The sequence below is a fragment of the Euprymna scolopes genome, chromosome 4, assembly GCF_053919585.1.
Source record: "Euprymna scolopes isolate OS-2025 chromosome 4, ASM5391958v1, whole genome shotgun sequence".
Lineage (NCBI taxonomy): Eukaryota > Metazoa > Mollusca > Cephalopoda > Sepiida > Sepiolidae > Euprymna > Euprymna scolopes.
This window is the reverse complement of record NC_136485.1, coordinates 125,858,504-125,873,247: the sequence shown is the minus strand read 5'-3', so window position 1 is coordinate 125,873,247 and position 14,744 is coordinate 125,858,504. Positions and strand designations below refer to the sequence as shown.

Below are 14,744 nucleotides of genomic sequence, written 5' to 3'. Positions count from 1 at the left end.
TTAACATAATCTTCCTTTTTTATGCTACCTGTGACCTTAACAAGTCGCCCTGGTCCAGAGGCAGCAAAGGATCCCCAAAACATCAAACTGCCTCCACCGTGCTTCACTGTGGGTATGGTGTTCTTAGGCAGGAAAGCTTCGCCAGATTTTCTGTAAATATAAGACACTTAATTATGGCCAAATAACTCTATTTTCGTTTCGTCAGTCCATAGAACACGTTTCCAGAATTTCTTTTCTTTATCAATATGACGTTTTGCAAAGGCTAGCCTTGCTTTCAGGTGCATAGGCTTCAATAAGGGAGTCTTTCTCGGACGACATGCTTTTAAACCAGCTCTCTTCAAAACTCTACCAACTGTATGTCGAGATACATTCACTCCAGAGGTGCTCTGTTCATCAACAATCTCCCCAACAGAGATCCTTGGGTTTTGTTTTACTTGTCGAACAATTTTCCGTTCATCTCTTGGGGAAAGAATCCTTTTTCTCCCTCTACCCTCTAAACTCATAACGTGGCCTTGCGATTTGAACTTGTTTATTATGGCTCTAACAGTGGATTTGGGAAGGTTTAGCTTCTTTGAAATCTTATCATAGCCCTCCCCATTGGTATGGCATGCTACAACAAGCTTCCTGACGTCTTCGCTGTGTTCCTTAGTTGTAACCATGGCGATTGAAAATTATAATTTAGTCACTTATAATAGTTTAAATAAATCGCTATCTAAAAATTATCTGAAAAAAATTATTCACTGAATTAGCGTTAAACAAGCATAATATGGCTATAAAAAAGTTCAGAAAGCACGTAAACCGGAAATTGATTGATATTATACTGATACTAAAAGAAAAACAAAGCCGTGCCAATAATTTTGAACAAGGGTTTTTTGCAATTATGTTTGTTGTTCCTTTGTTATTTATTTTTTCTAAAATCCGATTGCTGCATCGGAAAGGCCAGTTAAAAATACATAATATACTTTGTTATTTTCTTTAATTTAATCCCTTTTTTAGAATTTATTAGACAAAATTTAACTTTTATTTTACTGTGCCAATAAATATGATCATCACTGTATATATGTATATATATATATATATATATATATATACATACACACACACAATAAAAAATATAATTGTTTATCTATTTTCTCTATTTTATTTCCTATTTGTATATGTGTAGAAAGGGTCTATCAAAGGGTATCTGTGTGTATGATGGGTGGATGGTGGTAGCAAGACAAAAAAGGCTATAACCAATGAGACAAAATGTTTACATGTTATTGTGTGTCTATCCCAGCATTTTCACACTTAAAGAGGGTCAGTAACTTGGGTGGCCTTGTGGCCTTCCTCCAAAACCTAATAAGGGCTATAAAATGTCTAAGTGCATACATATACTCACATAAACACACACACACACACACACATTTACATGCATACAATTATTTTTAAAAAAAGTCCAAGAAAATATGCCTAAAATAAGAAAAATCAAATTTTATCTTGTCTTGTGCACATTTTGAAAAAAGAAAAAAAAAGTGGGGGGGGAGGGATATAACTCACCAATAACTCAAAGTTGTGAGATTTATGTTGTAACACTTACAAATTCCCGTTAATCGCTTAAAAAGGATTTTCTTTATAAAAATAAAACTACTTGATCAATTTACGTAAGTTTTCAAAAAGGATATTTGTCACAAGCTCATACATCATACAGATTTTTCTTTTAGTTTTGTTAATACGGGAAGAATTCTGGACATGGACCGAATTTACTTTAATTTTACTTCAAGATTTTACTGTTAAGTAACATTGCTGTAGAGAAAATATAAGCACCCACTTCCTTATATGATGAACTATTCCAGGTAGCATATCAACAATGATGATTCTATCCTCGGGGAGTACAATCAGTCTTCAGAGACAATGGATGCCCCCTACAATAGTGACTGTACATTTGGTAATGTTTAAAGATCAAAGTCAGAGAAAAACACACAGAAAAAAGTGTGTATGTTGTTGTTTTTGTTTTATATCAATAAATGAGGAATTATTTCATTTAAAATCCATTTAGTATTATGCATGAAAAATTGATTGATTGATTAGTTTGGTTTATAGTGGATTTTATCATTTTTTTTCCCTGCCCTACAGAACATGAATGAGTTTTGCAATGGGAGAGGGAAAAGGGTTACAGTATTAAAGTTTGGTACATTTTAAGTTAGGAAACCAGTCAGGAGGTAAGGGAAATAGAAAGAGAAGGGGGAAATGGGAAGCAGGAAGGGGGGGGCTGTTGTTTTAGTTTTTGGTTTTGCAGAACATAATTAAGTTTTGCCAAAGGAAGTAGAAAAATAAAAAGGCATCAATGTTAGGTGCATTTCGTCACAAGAAGCCAATATCTTCAGACGACCTGATCTGATAGCACCAGGCTGATTCAGGAGTTCAACAGAAATACTGAGTTTGACAATATGCACTTAAAGGTCAGAGATTATATCAACTGAAACGTGAAAATAACGCTCAAGATAAGTAATTACGGATCCTTATCTTAAATTATAATGAAAATTACGGATCCTTATCTTAAATTATAATGAAAATTACGGATCCTTATCTTAAATCATAATGAAAATTACGGATCCTTATCTTAAATCATAATGAAAATTACGGATCCTTATCTTAAATCATAATGAAAATTACGGATCCTTATCTTAAATTATAATGAAAATTACGGATCCTTATCTTAAATTATAATGAAAATTACGGATCCTTATCTTAAATCATAATGAAAATTACGGATCCTTATCTTAAATTATAATGAAAATTACGGATCCTTATCTTAAATTATAATGAAAATTACGGATCCTTATCTTAAATCATAATGAAAATTACGGATCCTTATCTTAAATTATAATGAAAATTACGGATCCTTATCTTAAATCATAATGAAAATTACGGATCCTTATCTTAAATCATAATGAAAATTACGGATCCTTATCTTAAATTATAATGAAAATTACGGATCCTTATCTTAAATCATAATGAAAATTACGGATCCTTATCTTAAATCATAATGAAAATTACGGATCCTTATCTTAAATCATAATGAAAATTACGGATCCTTATCTTAAATTATAATGAAAATTACGGATCCTTATCTTAAATTATAATGAAAATTACGGATCCTTATCTTAAATTATAATGAAAATTACGGATCCTTATCTTAAATCATAATGAAAATTACGGATCCTTATCTTAAATCATAATGAAAATTACGGATCCTTATCTTAAATCATAATGAAAATTACGGATCCTTATCTTAAATTATAATGAAAATTACGGATCCTTATCTTAAATTATAATGAAAATTACGGATCCTTATCTTAAATCATAATGAAAATTACGGATCCTTATCTTAAATTATAATGAAAATTACGGATCCTTATCTTAAATTATAATGAAAATTACGGATCCTTATCTTAAATCATAATGAAAATTACGGATCCTTATCTTAAATCATAATGAAAATTACGGATCCTTATCTTAAATCATAATGAAAATTACGGATCCTTATCTTAAATCATAATGAAAATTACGGATCCTTATCTTAAATCATAATGAAAATTACGGATCCTTATCTTAAATCATAATGAAAATTACGGATCCTTATCTTAAATTATAATGAAAATTACGGATCTTTATCTTAAATTATAATGAAAATTACGGATCCTTATCTTAAATCATAATGAAAATTACGGATCCTTATCTTAAATTATAATGAAAATTACGGATCCTTATCTTAAATCATAATGAAAATTATGGATCCTTATCTTAAATCATAATGAAAATTACGGATCCTTATCTTAAATCATAATGAAAATTACGGATCCTTATCTTAAATTATAATGAAAATTACGGATCCTTATCTTAAATTATAATGAAAATTACGGATCCTTATCTTAAATCATAATGAAAATTACGGATCCTTATCTTAAATCATAATGAAAATTACGGATCCTTATCTTAAATCATAATGAAAATTACGGATCCTTATCTTAAATCATAATGAAAATTACGGATCCTTATCTTAAATCATAATGAAAATTACGGATCCTTATCTTAAATTATAATGAAAATTACGGATCCTTATCTTAAATTATAATGAAAATTACGGATCCTTATCTTAAATCATAATGAAAATTACGGATCCTTATCTTAAATCATAATGAAAATTACGGATCCTTATCTTAAATCATAATGAAAATTACGGATCCTTATCTTAAATCATAATGAAAATTACGGATCCTTATCTTAAATTATAATGAAAATTACGGATCCTTATCTTAAATCTTAAAAAAATCCAGAAACATAAATACTTTATTCGATTTAAATATAAAGCAAGCAAATTAAGTTTTTGCTCCCCCATATTGATTTCTAATTGACCGCCACAATTTGGATGTCTGGGGGCCACAACCCCATCACTCCCCTTTCTGTCCGTATGTCACTAAAAATACATGTACCTATGTTTCCACTGGAAATAGAAAAGATGATAATAAAACATACCTTAGTTCTTGATCTTCAAACACAACTGAAATGGTCTCCTGCATGTTATTAGGATTCTTGAGCACAAATTCAAAGAACTCAGTAACTCCAAAACTTGGGTAGAGAACATGTTCCTTAGTAATGGCAGAGTTGAGCATATTCATGATGCTATCCTTTTTGGTTTGTTGACGGTACAAGTCTAAGATTTGAAAGTCACGAGCTTGTTGACTCAGCTCATGTTTGTGCGACTGAAACGAAACAAAAATGATGCATTAATATTTGGAATGGACAAACATGCAAGTCCTCCGTGTACATTCATGCACAGAAATTAACTCAAATGAATGCAATTAAACTAAAATATACAATTTCGATTTACAATATTAATAAGGTGTCAGAATTTTTGCAATGAGGATTCATAATTTGTATCTATATTATATTTCTTTATGCCTATCTATCTGTTCCACTTTTTCTCAGAAACTACTGAGCCGATCTAAATGTAATTTTGTATTTTGTGATTATAAGATGCAGCAAACTAAGCATTATGGTATTGTAATGATATAGGTGGAGAGGGGAAAAGAAACGAAAGAAAAGAGTAATAAATGAATAAATATCTGCGAGAAAAATACCCCCTTCCTCCTTCTCCAAATCAAACGTAGACCCCTACCAAGCACCCATTCCCTCAGACACAACAGCACTAGCAACGAATGAACCCCCATGAAAAGAAATCATAACGTTCAACCGCCAGAAAAAAAATAAATAAATCAGCACGGAAATGATGCTCGCATGGAACAATGTAAAATGGCGCACAGCACGTACAAGTTTCGGGTCGACGAGACAACGTCAACGAATTTGAAAGGGACTGTAGAAGGAAAGAAAAAAAGAAGGCAACAAGGAAAAAAGGATACGCTGGCCATGCAATATATTCTGTTAAAAGTACCCTATTTCTAATACCCCAGCTCCCAAATCCAACCCCGCCTGCATCTATGTTTATTTTTTTTTTTTTTGGACTGCTATTCCAGAAAGACATTCATGTCATTTCTTTTTTCCCTGTTTTTTTCTTTTGTTTGATTTCATTATTTTATTTTATTTTTTTTTTTTGCTTAATTTCTCGTTTGCTCAACCTCACTCCAACCCATTGAGCCGTTACATTAAATTTCATTTGCATGTTTAATAAAACCCTTATAATATTTTATCTACATGTTGTCATTCTTGCTTTGAGTTTGAATTGCTCAAGGTTAAATGAGTTATTCATGAATCTCAGACAGCGTGTCATTCCAGGGCGCAAATCTGCACCCGACGCACTTTAAATCTTTTTCTTATATTCTGTGTTACAAGAACGTAAGGCTGAAGCGCCATTTTAGAGTCAAAGATTCTAACCAGCGGGATCACCCCGACTTAGCTTCTCCCAGCCAGTAATAGTATCCATTCGATGCACACTTAGGTATGAATAGCAATTAGTATTTAATGTAAAAATAAGCACAAATTTAACCATATTCAACCATCAATTTGGCATAAAGCACTCATTCTAAGTCTATAATTTTGTTTTAATAGCAAAAAGTCTAGCATATTTATACAACTATTGTTAAATATTTGTTGAATCTAGCAGTATATAAATTGGTTAGTTGAAAATAAAAGTTCAGTTGGGGTTAACTTGTTGACTCAAGGCTGAGATTTGTTTTGACTTGGTTTGGTTGTTTTGTTTTATGACATATCAACCCTTTTCGGGGGTTTTTTAATGCTGAATACAGCAATTTTGGAAAAGAATTTCATGCTTAAATTCTTTGAATATTTAAACATTTATTTATGGTGTTTGGTTTGGTTGTTTAGTCAAGGAAAATTGTTGCTTTTGTTTTTGACTTTGCAGAATATGATTGAGTTTTGCAAAGGGAAAGAAAAAAAAGCAATAACATCAATGTTTCGTGTTTTTATGTCAGGAAGCCCAAGTTTTCAGTCTGATCTGGTAGCACTAGAATGTATAGGAATAGACGTGACATCACACGAGAGGGAGAGGTTTTTGAGGAATTTGTCAGAAGCATGCAGTATGTTATTTCAAAATATAGTGATAACATCTAATTAAACAAGTGATTAACAATGTCTCCCTCCACACCCTACCAATCAGTGATCTTGAATTAAGATCAAGTCGAATAAATCTCTTCTGTCTGCCAACAGTTTTATCTCAACTTAGATCTTTTTGAAAGAACTTATTTGCAGGCAGTCTTTCCTAAGTCTGACAAAATCATGAGAAGAGCACATAGAAGAACAAACAGCTAACAAGGTATGGATGATAAATGCAAATATTCTTGCTTTTTTTGTAACAATGACAACAACTTGGTTTTCTGAATGTATGACAACACTCTTCTCATCGACCTTTTTATTTGCATGTTTTGGCCAAGGTAACCTCCAATCTTCTTCAGGTGTATCTTTTCAAACTTGAGAATTTTAAGGTTGAACTCAGGGAACCTATGATATTTTTTAACTGAACCCTTTATTAAATTCATGGGGGTAAATTGTTCTCATTCTCTCAGTCATGACTGGACAGAAATATTAATTATTTTCAGCCGTTATTAACCTGTAGTAAAGATTGAACCATTAACTTCCAGACGAACTGATGCTGATCAATGGTTTTAACAATTGCCCTTTATTGTCTTGCATTGTTATAGACTTCTTATATATGTCATATTCCTGTCTGTTTATTCACAAGTTGATTTAATGTATAAAAGGTACACATCTGATGAGTATGTAATAATAATTTTGCAGACTTGATAGTCACAATACAAAACAATATTGTAATGGATGTCGTTTGAAAAAAATCAACTGAAAAAAACCTGATATTTGGAACTTGGAAAATTATTATATTACACTATATATATATATATATATATATATATATATATATATATATATATATATATACACACACACACATACACGGAAAGAATAAAGACAACTGAAATTCCATTCAAGTAGAAAACAAAGTGGACAAGATTGAGATATCGACTTTACAAGAATTACCTCCCTTTGACTCCCAAGAAGATAAAATAGAAAGAAAGAATAATTTTATTTCTAATAATAAAAAATTTAAAAACTTGACACACACAACGTAAATAAGGGTGATATAATAAATTATAATTTAAATACACATAACAAATCATATTATAACTAGTGACGATGCTAACAAAACTTGCAGAATAAATTTAAATTCAACTATTGAATAAACCTCCGAAGAATGTAAACAAACAAAAAGGAAAAAAATAACACTGAGTTTCGTATTTAAGGCAAATCATGTACTAAGAACACCCTAAATGGAAAATAAAGTATAAGTAATGTAATAAATATAACTTAAATATAGGACCTGAAAAATGATGAAATAAATACAATACAAACAAATAAAAGCTTTAAATAAAATGAAAATAAAAATACAATAAAAGATAATTAATATAAGTTAAAATAAATTCAGTATGACCATAATCTTCGAAACTAGAAGAAACAGTATAGTGCATCAATTGCAGGAACCATGTAAGTTGGCCAAAACAGTGTTTTTATAAGTTTTTTTTTAAGGTAAACATCTTTTGAATACGTGACTAAATATGCAGTAATAATATAATTTTGCAGACTTGTTAGTCACAATATGAAACAATATTGTACCTATTTACTATGCCTCCCCACGGGACAGAGTTAGACACCAGGGTCGTTTTTTAACGTGGAGAAAAGGTACAAAAATAAAAATTGTCTCAGTCGTGAAGGATTTCTCCTCCACCGAAAGAGAACAAGAAAATGACGTGCAGCATCTGAAGAACAGATACTACACTTTGATCTTGACCAAAAGGCCAAGAAAGATACCTTTTGAAAAGTAATAAATGACCAACTGAGAAAACCTGATATTTGGAACTTGGCGAACTATATATGCCTTGGAACCCAATAAAAAAAGTATTCATTGCGCTTGGACTTTTTTCAAAATTTACATTTTTTTTTTTTTCATTATAAAAAAACTTTATTTATGCTATGGTTTCAAATGATCTGAAATAATAGCAAGTGGAGACTTGATTCCAAATATTTCTCATATGTTATATCTCCCTTCTTTTGGAAATAGGGTATGATTATGAATATCTCCAGTATCAAATAATCCTTACTGTGAAATTTACTTCATATATGAAAACCAAAGAGGGGAGATATAACATATGAGAAATATTTGGAATCAAGTCTCCCTTTGCTGTTATTTCAGAGCATTTGTAACCATAACAACAAGTTTTAGTCTCCCCTCAATCAAAACTAAAGGTTTTGGGGAAATATCAGATATTTTGTAATTCATATTCAAAACTAGGAAAACAAATGACTATGATTGAAACATTGGTAAAGGTGCAGTATCTTTCTACCCTCAAAACATTCTTTAAAATTACCACTAATATAGGTTTTCAAAGGTGTTAAAAACAGAAAATAACAGTTAAAATTCCAGGAAACAAGTAGTTTCCAAGATGCGAAGAAATTATAGTTTTAAAAAGTAGGGGATCACTTTTCTATATTAATTTAATGTAAAATGAACACCTACTTTATAGCCACCTTTTCTTGACGGGGGGAGGGGGGTCTTATTTCTTTTTTAGGGGTGATGTTTATTTGGAAATTGTGGCCTGGTAGACCAACACAAAACCTACCCTAAAAAACTTATTTTCTAAAGTTTCCGCAAATAAGTATTTTTCCAGGTATTAAGCAATGTTATTCTTTATGTTATAAGTGGTGGCCATTGTTGTATGCGCAAGCACGTGCATATTTTTGTTTAATACCTAGAAAAATACTTATTTGCAATATTCGTTTCCTGCACACCTGAAAACATATAGAAAACAAGTTTTTAAGGTAGGTCTACCAAGCCATAATAAACACCACCCCTAAAAAAAAAAAAAAAAAAAAAAACAGACCCCTCCAAAAAAAAGGTAGCCATAAAATGGGTGCTCATTTTACGTTAAAGTAATATATAAAAGTGATTCCCCACTTTTTTAACTATAATTTCTTCATATCTTGAAAACTACTCGTTTCCTGGAATTTTAAACGTTATTTTTTCGTTTTCAGCACTCTCAAAAACCTACTATAGTGATAATTTTAATGGATTTTTTGAGGATGGAAATATACTGCAACTTTACCAAAACATTTTATGGCTGTAAAAAAGTATCAAAAATAGGTTCTGAATGCTGGATGATCCGCTTAACGTGCGACCTTAAGGGCAAATGTTACATAGCCTATTACATAAATCAGGTCAGTACCTTCCAACGAGCCTTCATTTGTTAAATTCTGATGAATAGTCACTGAGATTTCTAACTTATAACATTGCAAAAAAAGGTGGTATATCTCTCTCTATATATATACACACATGTGTGTGGAAATGCTCATATCTTTAGTTCTATGGAATGAAACTACATGAAAAATTGCAGGCTTTTTGAAGATTATTATACTATTCTCTGCTTAAAATTTTATGACAATTGGTAAAAAAGAACCTATATTTTCAAACTAATAAAATATACTCAAATTTGCCTACATTTGTATATATAGTATCCTGGCAAGCCAGCTTCAGTTTTGCTGCTTTGAGATGAATTTTGCTTAGGGCTTTTCTTTGCTTGGTTGTTTCCCCTGTGACTTTGCCAGGCTACTAATATACAGGGTGGTGCAAAAATCACACATTATTTTGAATCAGTGATAAGTTTTTTTCTTTTTTACAAAGGAGTCACCACTTATCAAGACCCGGAGGCCACTCGAGGAGAAGGGTTAATGAGTGTACAGTAGTCAATGGGAAAATATCGTAGTGATCAGTTGTAGTGAAAATTTGGTAAATTGGATTACTTAAGGGGGCGGCTCAACAAAAACTTGTTCATGTTGGATTTGAAGACAACCATATTGTAGTCAGTTAGAAAGCAGGAAAACGGAAGAGAGTTCCACAAGCATGTAGTTCTAACAAAGAAGCTTTGATCATGGAATCTACATCCGGTTTAGGCACACATAAAGAGTGAGGGAAATTGTTGATAGACAAGTGTTTTTCTTGAAAGTCAGAGGAGACCACAGATTGGAGCCCAGATGAGCACTTGCCATGAAAATAATAAAGCAGGGGCAGGTTTGCAACATCTCTTCTGTGAGCAAAAGGTAGTAAGGAAGAGAAAAAGGCATCCCTCACTAGGCTATGATCTATTTTGAACTCTGTCACGGCAGGATAAGATACTTCTAGCAGCTCCTGCTCAGATGTGGCAACAGTGCTCCATTCTTAGGTGTATTTGGCTCTTATACAGGGAGAGAATTGCATTAGCAGTGCGATATCTACTGGAGTGGTAGAATGATCCCACCATTTTTCCAGCAGCCTTGGCAACAGATTTGATGTACATGTTCCATCTCAGATCAGGAGTAAAGGTCAGACCTAGAAGCTTGTCAAAATATGAAGCCTCCCCAAATGCATTAAAATTAACCACCTCTTTATCCATTACACCATGTGATCAAGATCAGAGGAGAGAGAATCACAGAGAACATGGTTGTTTACGACCTTTGAAGTGTTGCCATAGATGATAGTGTCATCAGCATAAATGTCTACGAATGCTTTTAGGGTGTGATTTGGGAGATCATTGACGCAGATAAGGAAGAGAGTTGGGCCCAGGATGGATTCCTGATGGACTCCAGCATTAATACTCTGAGCTTCTGATTTCTACCCATCAAACACTACTTTTATGAACCTATCAGAGAGAAATGATTTAATACAGTAGAACCCTGGATATGGTGGCCCTAGAACACTGTTTTTTCAGGTTATGATGTGGACTATGATGTTTTCCAAGCCCCTGTTTATGGTAGTTGCACCCTCACAATGTTATTTATAACGTTATGTGTATTATATACTGTACTGTATTTTATTACTAATTTTTAATGCCGTATCCCAGGGTTCTACTGTAATTGAAAAAACATTTCGAGTTATACTGTAGTTGGAGATTTTGTGGAGTAGACCTTTATGCCATAGCCTATCAAAAGCCTTTGATATGTCAAGAGCAATTGCTCTAGAAAAGAAGCCTCTGTCTAGACATTCTCTAATTCTATGAGATAACTTAACACATCTGCTGTAGATCTAGCAGAACAGAAACCATATTGCATGTCACTGAGGAGATTATTTTTGCTGATTGGGTTGATTACTACTCTATTTGAACACAGATTCCAGCAACTTATTCATGGCACACAGGAGACTGATTGGTCTGTACTGATAGGGACTTAATCGATCACTTAAATTTCTTCTTTTTTTTTTAATTTTGCAGATAAAACATTGACAATCATGGAAAAATTTATCATTGAGCAACAAACCAAAATTATTGAGCTTTATTTCAAAAACCATCATTCTATTATCTTCACTCAAAGAGCCTATCATTGACATCGTAATGTTACACAAGCTCCCAATCAGAGCACAATTGATCATCTTGTGAAATGGTTTCAGCAGCAGGGCTCAGTCAGTGAACTTCCATGAACTGGCAGACATACAAATGAAAATGTAGTACTCGTAAAGGACAGCATCGCTGAAAACCCAGACACTTCAACTCTAAGATGGGCCACTAAGATTGGGATGTCCAAAAGGTCACTTCAAAGAATTCTGAGGGAATTGCACCTGTTTCCATACAAAATTCAAATGGTACAAGCATTACAACACACAGATTTTTAGTTTCACTTATTAGCTTATGCTGTTCACATTCAGTAATAAGCCAGAGAACAAAATGAGTTCATCCATAAACTGATAATGAGCGACGAATCCTATTTTCATCTGAACAGGTTCATGAATAAGCAAAACTGCCGAATATAGGCAATTGAAACTCTAAGAACTATTCATCAGCGTGAATTGCATGCAATAAAATGTATCATATGGTACGGTGTTACCTCAGAAAGAGTGATAGGTCCTTATTTCTCCAAAGACGAAGAAGGTGCTGCGATGATGTTAACTGTAACTAATCAACAAATGATTGAAAAATGTTTAAGGACAGTTATTCAGGACAACACAAAAATGTGGTTCCAAGATGGAGAGACTGCCCACACAGCCTGTCAAAGTATGGTGCTCCTAAGGGGATTGTTTGGCAAGCATTTAATTAGTAGATTTTCTCATTTTAACTGGCCTTCACATTCACCATATTTGACAGCCCGAATTTTCCTTTAGGGTCATCTTAAAGAAAGGGTATATGTGAAAAATCCAAGAACAATTCAAGATCTTAAAAACAACATCAGACATGAAATCCAAGAATTAGAGTCTGTTATTTTAAGAAATGTAATGGAAAATGCCATAACTAGAGCCCGCTTTTGTGACGATGAAAATGGTGGCCATTTAAAGGATATCATTTTTGAAAACTAATGTAAAAAATTACCAGATAAATGTATTATTTATAAGTAAACAGTAGTAAATTACTTTAAATGTTGAAGTTTTCATAACCTAAACAAACCAATGCGGGAGTTTTACACCATCCTGTACACAAGACCAAGCTGTAAACGAGATACAAATAGCAGCTATAAAGGGAACAGCATCTATTCTTAAAAAAGCCCTCGGATATAAATTTAAATCATAACAGCATCAAGTGTTAGCTTCAGGAAGGAGCCGCTTCATTTCTTAAAACTTGCTGAAGTAAAATAAAAAAAAAATAAAAATGAAAAAATTAAAGGAGATTTTTATAAACTAATATTATTTGTCAATTTTTCTTTAGTAATGACATTTATAAAAGTCGTTATTAAGAAAACAATGACCAAATAAAAACATTATTTTTGGCAGTCACATCACCAGTGGGTCTCATCAATGAAGTGGAGATGACAAGGTTGCAGTATGCAAATTAAATAAAACTCCAGCTATGCTACAGGTACAAAAATAAAAGTTGAATTTTTCACAAATTATTCAAATTGTCATCTATATTCAAAATTATTAGATTCGCACATTTGCATTGGCTCTCGACTAGATTCAATTCAATGACTATTGAGCTGCAACCTGTACTGTGAGCAGTCAAAATTTATAGCAAAAATAAGAGGAAATAATTTTATCAGCAGAACAATGGAGAGGAAGTTGTTCACTAAAGTAAAAAAGAAAGCTGAATAGAATTGTTAATCAAAATGTGGTGGACAAAAGGCAAACATATTTAGACACGGTTTATGAGCAGTTTTAGGTGCGGCAGTGAATTTTACAGCAGTTTACAACAGATTGTGGACAGCCTTGAATTTGTGACAGTTGAAGACAGTTTCCAGTTTGACACGGTTGAATGTAAGTTGTGGCTCAGAGCAGATCGAAATGAGCTGACATCAACTGATGGACACAACTTCGGCCGATGACTATGTAGATGTGGAGCTGAGTGTGTAGAGAGTTGATGGTCTCACACACACTGATATTTGCAGAAGGCATTGTAGTTTGGGTTTTTTGGGTTTTGTTTTATTTTTTTTTTATAAATGTGAAACCACATATGCTTCCTCACTCACTCGACAGATGCCAACTCGAATGTTGTTTCTGTGGTTTTTTTTATTTTCTCTTCTGCCTGTGTCATCATCTCTCACACTGACAGCCCCTTCATGCACAAGCTCATACTCAAAAGTACAATTGCAAATTACTTAAGACTTCTACAGATTCATGAGTGACAGAACAAGAGCATGGTCCATCAGATTACATAAAAAGTTGCCATATTCTATACAAATTCATGAGTTTGACAGAAAGATGCATGAGTTTGACAAGATACACTAGATTCTAAATCGGCTGAAACATTGTGAGAATAACACTTAAGGTGGAATAGCAATCCAAATAATACACTATATCTGAGGTATTTCAAATATGCCACTCCTTTTGAAACAAACAGAAAATACATTCTGACCGCCACTAAAGAAACAAGAAATTTTTTTATTAAAAAAAAAAAAAAAAAAGATTTTTAAATCATTATGTACAGCCAATCCCCCAAAAAAAAGGATAAATCAGCACATCTAATTCACATATCAATATGAGATATTATGCAAAAAAATGCTTATTCTATAGGATCAACGTGTATCAAAATCCTATATATATTTGCTGACCGAGGACTTGTGCAAAAATAAAATAGCCACACCCCATAAACAAAGAAGCCACACCCCTCCACCCGATAAAAAATTTTATAGAAAATAAATTACATTTGCATACAAACAGATACTCACAATAAAATATCAAAAGAAAATTAAAAATAGAAGCCATGTATGGAGTTGTGTACTATGTCTGAACGCTCAAAAACATTTTTGGTGCCCAAAAGCAACTTCAT

General features: G+C 32.6%; 1 protein-coding gene and 1 pseudogene across 3 annotated transcripts in view; both read right to left on the bottom strand.

Annotated features, from left to right (window-relative positions):
• Positions 1 to 14,744, bottom strand: part of LOC145269308 (nephrocystin-4-like) — a 380,704-nt gene that overhangs the window by 247,320 nt on the left and 118,640 nt on the right. For all 3 annotated transcript variants that reach the window (XM_080125012.1, XM_080125026.1, XM_080125018.1), the window contains exon 20: positions 4,519 to 4,745. In XM_080125012.1, coding sequence (XP_079981138.1) covers positions 4,519 to 4,745 — 227 coding nt within the window. The remainder of the gene's footprint in view (positions 1 to 4,518; positions 4,746 to 14,744) is intronic.
• On the bottom strand, positions 8,114 to 8,337 carry LOC145274111 (U2 spliceosomal RNA; annotated as a pseudogene).